The sequence below is a fragment of the Ascaphus truei genome, chromosome 2 (assembly GCF_040206685.1).
Source record: "Ascaphus truei isolate aAscTru1 chromosome 2, aAscTru1.hap1, whole genome shotgun sequence".
Lineage (NCBI taxonomy): Eukaryota > Metazoa > Chordata > Amphibia > Anura > Ascaphidae > Ascaphus > Ascaphus truei.
This window is the reverse complement of record NC_134484.1, coordinates 216,370,557-216,379,675: the sequence shown is the minus strand read 5'-3', so window position 1 is coordinate 216,379,675 and position 9,119 is coordinate 216,370,557. Positions and strand designations below refer to the sequence as shown.

Below are 9,119 nucleotides of genomic sequence, written 5' to 3'. Positions count from 1 at the left end.
GGGGGTGGGAGGATGGGTGACTGGGTGGGGGAGGATGGGTGACTGGGTGGGGGTGGGTGACTGACTGAGTGGGAGGGTGACTGACTGGGTGGCTGGGTGGGATTACTGACTGAGTGACTGGGTGGGATTGGTGAATGGGTGGGATGGGTGACTGGGTGGGGGAGGATGTGTGACTGGGTTGGGGGGTGATTGATTGGGTGGAGGTGGGGGTGTGACTGACTGGGTGGGGGGGGTGACTGACTGGGTGGGATTACTGACTGGGTGGGATTACTGATTGGGTTACTGGGTGGGGGGTGGGATTGGTGACAAGGTGGGACTACTGACTGGGTGGGATTACTGACTGGGTGACTGGGTGACTGGGTGGGATTACTGACTGGGTGACTGGTGGGATTGGTGACTGGGTGGGATGGGTTATTGGGTGGGGGGGATGGGAGGATGGGTGACTGGGTGGGGAAGGATAGGTGACTGGGTGGGGGGGTGACTGACTGCGTGGGGGGGTGACTGACCTGGGTGGCTGGGTGGGGTTACTGACTGGGTGACTGGGTGGGATTACTGACTGGGTGACCGGTGGGATTGGTGACTGGGTGGATGGATGACTGGGTGGGGGGATGGGGGATGGGTGACTGGGTGGGGAAGGATGGGTGACTGGGTTGGGGGGGTGAATGATTGGGTGGGGGAGGGGTGTGACTGACTGGGTGGGTGGGTGACTGACAGGGGGGTACCTCTGGTGTCCTGCATAAACACGTTCTCTCTCCCACACACACACACATCCACACGAGGGGGGGAGAAACACACAGGAGGGGGGGAGACACCTACAGTATCCCCCACAACTACAGTATCTCCCGACCCGCGCGGAAAGCAGGAGCGGGGAGGAGAAACACCCGCACTACTACCTCCCGACCCGCGCGGGCAGCGGGGAGCAGGGGGGAGGAGAAACACCAGTGCTACTATTTGCCACCCCGCGCGGGCAGCGGGAGAAGGGGGGGAGAGGAGAAATACCCACACTACTACCTCCCGCCCCTGTGCGGGCAAAGGGGGAGGAGAAACAGTGTATTTAAATTGCATTCCATTCCCCCCACCTCCAACATCTGTCCAAAATCCTCCATGACCGGATAAGTGCAGGAGCTGACACAATTATACAGGAGCACATTCAGTATAGAGGAGGAGGAGCAGACACAACAGACGCACACACCCCTCACCCGTGCAGAGAAGGAAGGGCAGTTTGAAGTCCTGGCAGCTCCATCCCGCGTCACAGCCATCAGTTAGAGGATTTTTTATTTTATTTTTTTTTCCGAGCAGGGGATTTTTTTTTGCAGAGCAGGGGACATGTTACTGGCCACGAGCCAATTTCCGATCGCAGCTGCGAGTGGGCGAGTGGGTTTGTCGAGCACTGCATATATACATATATATATATATATATATATATATAATGTGTGTATATATAGATATATATTGATATTTGGTTATATATCTAAACACACACATGTCTATTGAGAGAGAGGCTTAAATAGTTTGTCTCAAAGGAGTATTTTGTAACTGATTCCTTATGTAATGGGTATTTCCCCCCACCCAATCGCATATAGTGTGTGTGTGTGCGGGGAACCTAATGTTACCTGTTGTGGTGCGTTATACCTGTCAGGCTCACAGGAGGCCTGAGCCTCCTCTAGTGAGAGCCTGGGGTGAATCTCTGGAATGTTCTCGTCTGTCAGGGCCTCCACCTATGTAGGATTCTATAGGAATGTAGAATGGGCCTAGCATAGGAACCCACCCAGAAACCACATACACCAGGGTTATGGCTAAAAGATTTACTGAACGAGCAAATAACACAATAACATCACATCACATTATATTGTATAGCAACATAACACAGATTATCATACTTTCACAGTGCAACATCATCAGTATGCACAACGATATATATGCCACCCTCTGCCACTAGCTGGCAGCTATAACCTTGCCCCTAACTGGGCTATAACCTCCTTACACAGTATCCCCAAAGTCTTGTACCCAAAGTCCCAAGAGTCCCACAACCCCACCCACGTGTGGAACAGCGCTGCCCCACTAAGATGAAGTGTATAGGTGGTGCACTTGGTGACTTGGATAATGCCTGCCCGGTGCTCCTGCTACTGGGTGCGCAGATGACCTTTGCTTGGAATCCCTTGCTCCAGGAGATGATCAAAGATGCCTCCGCCTCAACGCATGGAGTGATCCACCTTTATAATGTCTCTTTTCTCTGCTAACGCAGAGAATGTATTACCTTCACAGCAATTGCCAGGATAGTCACGGTTCCTGGCTGGACCCTCACTTGTCTAGGTTCTACAGGACCCTGTCCCTAGTCTAAGGGGAGTCCCTGTAGTAACCACAAGCTGAGGTGAGTAGGGCCTAGCTGGGGGCTAAGGGGACATTTCTGGCCTAGTGCAGGAGGCTACTTTCCTCCCTGCACAAACACACCCTCCCCTCTCTGTGTCCCAGCTCCTTACTGACAATCCCTGTCTTCACATAACATTGTTGCAACTTTGCAGCATGAGAATCTGTCAGCCTTATTGGCTGTCTGGCTGCCTGTGACCAGGTGAAAAAGCAGTCCCCAGACGCTGCTGGGAATTGTAGTCCTTGGTGGCTCTCTTTAACATTGGGGCCTCGTGCGCGCTGTGTAATGGCCGCCACCACTGCTAACTGCGCATGTGCGAACTGGGGGATGTCCCTGACTATGGAGCGTCTTTTCTCACTCCCTGTTATGGCTGCCATATTGCATCTGAGGCTATACTGCACTCGCGCGAACTTCCGCGTATGCGCAAACGCACACAAAATGGCGGCGCCCTGTAGCTGAAGTTGCCGGGAGCCCCCGGTGATGCGATCACCCCTGCAACTGCCCTCACGCTGTCGCAGGTGGGAGAGAGAGAACCGAATGTCTGGAGAGCCAGAGGGGACATGGCTATATTCTCCCCCTGGTGGAAATTACAACCTCCCCGCTTGGAGGGCATCACAACATAAAGTTACACAATCAAAATGCAGTGCATAATAGGTATAACTTAACATATGTACTCTAACATCACTGATACATGGCATATCACACACAGTAATACCCGAGGCCAGCTGAGTGTTAGCTGTTTGCTAAGACCAATTGTGGGGTGCTCCTAACTGATAATGTGGGGGTACCTCACTTTGACTTTTGTGAGCCTCCGCAAACTCATGGTCTGGTGCAACAGTCACTGGTTCCATACTGGTTCCTCCCTGTAGTGGAAGGAATAGCACAGTGTCTCTTGGCCAGCCCATCTGCAGCATGGATGCGGTAGGCCAGGAGGTCTTGACCCTTTCCGCGGTCCACCACATGGTGAATGGAGCGCTCCTTTTTGGGCTTAAAGGAGGCAAATTTCACGGTATCACTCACAACACAGTCCTTGTCCCTACGCACTTGGGAGGCTTCCACTGGGAAGCGAGCAATTAGCAATGTCCCCGTACTCAAAGTCATTGTTACATCCTGCAGGGGGTAAAGGGTTGATACCTTACCACTGTGGTGATTCATGGTGGCCAACAGGTCCTCGGGGACGCTGTCAGTTCCCACCTCGGCTGTCTTGGGACCTGTCCCCGGCACTTCTGGGGCAGTCCACTCACTGTCTTGAAACTCGGGAGCGTTGGATCCCAGTCCTGGGACCATTTGGGTTGGAGTGCATGGGCTCACACTCAGTTCAGTTATGGCAGCACTGGACGTCATGCTGGTGCTGACTTTCCTCTTCACCTGGATGATAGTCGGTGGGTACTGGTCCACTCGCACCACTGGACAGCAATCTTCTAAGGGGGACACCTCCACCAGGACGCGATGCCGAGTGGAGCCAATCGCCCCGGTGGCCAGACTTAAGGAGCGACCATGCTCCGCGGTCACCTGGAAGCTCACACCCGACACCCCTGGGGCAGTTAACTCACCCTTGTCGTCGTTAGGTACTGATCCCAAGCCTAGGACCGATGGTACCATCGTAGTAGGCCGGACTGGCAGTGGTAGGGCCCACGGGCCCACAGCAGGGTCCGCAGTAGATGGGATAAATGTCTCTTTATTTTCAGCTTCACTTGGGTGTTCCGCCGGCTGGCGCATCACCACAGCTGGTTGTTGGTTGCTGTCATCAGTAGACAAGGATGGGGGTAGGGACACCTCCACAGGGGAACAGCGTCGGGGCGCCTCGCATTTACTGGCGGCAATCAGCATGAAGCGGTCATGCTCCGGCGGGTATCAGTGGTAGAAATCCCCATTCTCCCTGGGCAGTCACCTTACCCTTCGTTGATTCCGTCATCTGTGGTTCCGTAGCACACAGCAGCACTGGCTTCAGAAACTGTGCTCCGCAGCAAACACATTGGGGACCCCAGGTCTGTTTGCCACCTGGGAAGTCACACTGGTTACAAACACATCTTATGCACCCCTCTTCATCCACCACTGCCACCCGGTATTCTATTGGTAGCCTAAAGTGGTTAAAGTCCATACCACCAGACAGATTCAAGTCCTTTTGTAGGCACGGGCACACAAGAAAGGATACTTTCCCTCCTTTTGATCACCATACTCCATACAACTGAGGATGTGTTTCTCTGCATTCTGTACTTTCTTTAGTGGGAACAGCAGTTGCTGATTGCTGTTCACTGTGCTTGCTCCCACTGGTGGAATTTAAAGGAGGGGCACTCTCTATCACTGAGTGGTTCTGGCTCTGCACTTAGTCACTCACATTGCGGGGGTGGGGCTCTGGGTTTCCCGCCAGTCCTGGGAAGATTTTTGCAACACAATTTAGTGCAGGCTTGCAGTCAGCAGCACATGTGCACTCCTGATTTGGCGGGAGACGCCATTTAAGTGTGACTCACTGCATGAGGGAGCCTCCATTTTGGTCACAGTTCTGTTAATTTCACTAGGGCTCTCTGCGTATATAAGAGGGTAGCCTTCTGGTGGGGCCTCTGGGAAATGTAAAGTCAGAGGGGCATTTTCCCGGCATATTTCCTGATCCGCCACTAGCCATAGCCTACTCCACTGTTCAGTGGTGTCGTACCGGTACGCTATCCTCCTCCACCTTTGGTCTAGGCCCAGGAGTCCCTTTAGGGCCTCACAAATTTCCTTCAACTTCACCGCACTAGTGGGAACATTGCCTACTACTACCACATGTCGTGGGGATACTTTTGTCCACCAAGCGCACAAACATGGTTGGGACTTAACAGGCACAATTTGACACAAAAATAGAATAGGGCACCCCAGGTCTGATCTCAGCAGCACCTCCAAATGTAACGGGTATCACCCCCCACCCAATCACATACAGTATAGTGTGTGTGTGCGGGGAACCTAATGTTACCTGGTGTGGTGCGTTGTACCTGTCAGGCTCACAGGAGGCCTGAGCCTCCGCTAGTGAGAGCCTGGGGTGAATCTCTGGAACATTCTCATCGGTCAGCGCCTCCACCTATGTAGGATTCTATAGGAATGTAGAATGGGAATAGCATAGGAACCCACCCAGAAACCACATACACCAGGGTTATGGCTAAAAGGTTTACTGAACGAGGAAATAACACAATAACATCACATCACATCATATTGTATAGCAACACAACACAGATTATCATACTTTCACAGTGCAACATCATCAGTATGCACAACGATATATATGCCACCCTCTGCCACTAGCTGGCAGCTATAACCTTGCCCTTAACTTTGCTATAACCTCCTTACACAGTATCCCCAAAGTCCTTGTACCCAAAGTCCCAAGAGTCCCACAACCCCACCCACGTGTGGAACAGCGCTGCCCACTAAGATGAAGTGTATAGGTGGTGCACTTGGTGACTTGGATAATGCCTGCCCGGTGCTCCTGCTACCGGGTGCGCAGATGACCTTTGCTTGGAATCCCTTGCTCCAGGAGATGATCCAAGATGCCTCAGCCTCAACGGTGGGTGGCTCCCGCATGGAGTGATCCACCTTTATAATGTTTCTTGTCTCTGTTAACGCAGAGGATGTATTACCTTCACAGCAATTGCCATTATAGTCACGGTTCCTGGCTGGACCCTCACTTGTCTAGGTTCTACAGGACCCTGTCCCTAGTCTAAGGGGAGCCCCTGTAGTAACCACAAGCTGAGGTGAGTAGGGCCTAGCTGGCGGCTAAGGGGAGACTTCTGGCCTAGTGCAGGAGGCTACTTTCCTCCCTGCACAAACACACCCTCCCCTCTCTGTGTCCCAGTTCTATATGTAATGCTGCTAGCATAAATACAGTTTTCTACCATTTTTTATACACTGCATTAGGTTACACTGTGGTTATATAATTAATTTGTACACTTTATTTAATTATTTTTTATTTAATAAAATTGTAGTCACATTACACTTGATTGTTTATGTAAGGGCTCTTACCCCTGCACGATCATTCAGTCCTCCTTGGGCATCAGGCTGTCTTTCTTCCACTCCAGTGCAGGTCTGATGCCTGGGGCCCGCCACCCCCCTCCCCCGTGAGGGCGTGATGACGTTACCAGGGGAGCCTCTGCTGCCAGTGAGGGGACGGCTCCCTGAGTTTCCAGATTCCTGCAGGACAGCCATCTTATCCTGTCACAGGCATTGGGGAGGCTGTCTCCTCGTGGAGTCCTGGGATCCTCCCCTGGTGGTGCATGACGTCATCACGCCACGTCGCGCTGGCGCTCTGACATCACAATGGGGGTGTCGACATCCAGGAGCAAGGCAGCAGTGATCGTGGAGGGGTGAGTACCCATTTGTGTATAAATTGTGGTATGTTTAGCATGTTCTGTAGCCCTCTCCTTGATAAAGGCAATCTATTTGCCGAAACGTTGGACCTTTGGTGTCACAATAAACTGCACCTTTAGAAAGACTGTGTGCCTGCTTCCATTCCTTTGCTCAAGTACCTCTGGGATGTCTGGACCTCCCTGGATACAGTGCACTGGCAGATAAGTACCCCCCTCCAGCACCTACAAGCGGTGTGCATGTGCTTCTACAGATGACTGTATACATTGATATTGACACATTACATGAAACACTAGCTCATGTAATATGACAGTGAAGAATGTTGTATAGAAATCAGTGTGTCATAGCATGACACTTTACATTAATTCGAATTGTGAAGGGGTAAGTTAGCATACTTTACAATAGCTAAGTTAGTTTAATAGTCCGTTTACATGCACTGTATGGCATATTTGACTTTCACTATTAAACTGATTATTAAATGTGTTCAATTAATTTCCAAACATGCCTTACCTGTTTGAGTTAATAAACATTTAACAACATTCATATGTATGAAAGGACATACTTTCATATTTTGAATAATCCCTAACTATTTATAAAGGCTCCTAAAAACACTATGCATGAATGAGTATGCATTTAACACCACCACAACAACAAAGAATTAATCGAAATATACAGTTCATCTTCATGTTCATTACTACATTACTACTGCTGCGGCACAGTTTATTCAAGCATTTGCCCGTTCTGTGCCGCAGCAGTAGCCTGGCGCGCGCCCGAGTGTGACGGGCGCACGCCGAAGCAGCGGAAGAGCGCCCTCCGATCGGGGTGCTCTCCCTACCGCTGCCGGGTCCGCCGGGTCCCCCGGAACCCCCTGCCGCTGTCCCGCGATCGCGGGACACCAGGGCTCCCTCGGGGAGCCCCTGGACACGCGTGCAGCGGGCGCACGCTCCCGATGACGCGTGACCGCGCGTCTATGATGCGCGGCACGCCGAGGGGCGGCCACTAGCAAGCCGGGAGATTTCCCGGCTTGCGGTACCGACCACACTTCAATAAAGTGTGTCGGTAGTGTAGGTCCAGAAATAATTGGACACTGATACAAGTTTTGTTATTTCGGCTGTGTACCAAAATAAATTCAAGTTACAGTTAAATAATGAATATGGGCTTAAAGTGCAGTCTATCAGCTTTAATTTGAGGGTATTAACATCCAAATTGGAGGAAGGGTTTAGGAATTACATCTCTTTAATATGTAGCCCCCTCTTTTTCAAGGGACCAAAAGTAATTGGACAATTGACTCAAAAGCTGTTTCATGGACAGGTGGGTGATATTCCTTCGTTATTTCATCATCAATTAAGCAGGTAAAAGGTCTGGAGTTGATTCCAGGTGTGGCATTCGCATTTGGAAGCTGTTGCGTGAACCCACAACTTGCGGTCAAAGGAGCTCTCAATGCAAGTGAAACAGGGCATCCTTAGGCTGCAAAAAAAAAGAAAATCCATCAGAGAGATAGCAGGAACACTAGGAGTGGCCAAATCAACAGTTTGGTACATTCTGAGAAAAAAAGAACGTACTGGTGAGCTCTGCAACACAAAAAGGCCTGGATGTCCATGGAAGACAACAGTGGTGGGTGATCGTAGGATCCTTTCCATGGTAAAGAAAAACCCCTTCACAACATCCAGCCAAGTGAAGAACACTCTCCAGGAGGTAGGCTTATCATTATCCAAGTTTACCATAAAGAGAAGACTTCACGAGAGCAAATACAGAGGGTTCACCACAAGGTGCAAACCATTCATAAACCTCAAGAATAGAAAGGCCAGATTAGACTTTGCCAAACAGCATCTAAAAAAGCCAGCCCAGTTTTGGAACAGCATTCTTTGGACAGATGAAACTAAGATCAACCTGTACCAGAATGATGAGAAGAAAAAAGTATGGAGAAGGCTTGGAACGGCTCATGATCCGAAGCTTACCACATCATCTGTAAAACACAGTGGAGGCAGTGTGATGGCAGGGGCATGCATGGCTTCCAATGACACTGGGTCACTAGTGTTTATTGATGATGTGACAGAAGACAGAAGCAGCCGGATGAATTCTGAAGTGTATAGGGATATTTTGTCTGCTCAGATTCAGCCAAATTCAGCGAAGTTGATTGGACGGCGCTTCACTTTACAGATGGACAATGACCCAAAACATACTGTGAAAGCAACCCAGGAGTTTTTTAAGGCAAAGAAGTGGAATATTCTGCAATGGCCGAGTCAATCACCTGATCTCAACCCGTTCGAGCATGCATTTCACGTGCTGAAGATAAAACGTAAGGCAGAAAGACCCACGAACAAACAACAACTGAAGACAGCTGCAGTAAAGGTCTGGCAAAGCATCACAAAGGAGGAAACTCAACATTTGGTGATGTCCATGCATTCCAGACTTCAAG

At 50.5% G+C, this 9,119-nt stretch overlaps 1 protein-coding gene across 1 annotated transcript; it reads right to left on the bottom strand.

Moving 5' to 3' along the window:
* Positions 1-1,803: 1,803 nt before the first annotated feature.
* Positions 1,804-7,367, bottom strand: LOC142487141 (uncharacterized). Its single transcript, XM_075585914.1, has 2 exons — positions 6,359-7,367; positions 1,804-5,952 (listed from the first exon to the last, which is right to left on the bottom strand). Exon 2 carries the CDS (start codon positions 4,196-4,198, stop codon positions 3,188-3,190), a length of 1,011 nt encoding a protein of 336 aa, XP_075442029.1. The 5' UTR covers positions 4,199-5,952; positions 6,359-7,367; the 3' UTR covers positions 1,804-3,187.
* Positions 7,368-9,119: the final 1,752 nt, after the last annotated feature.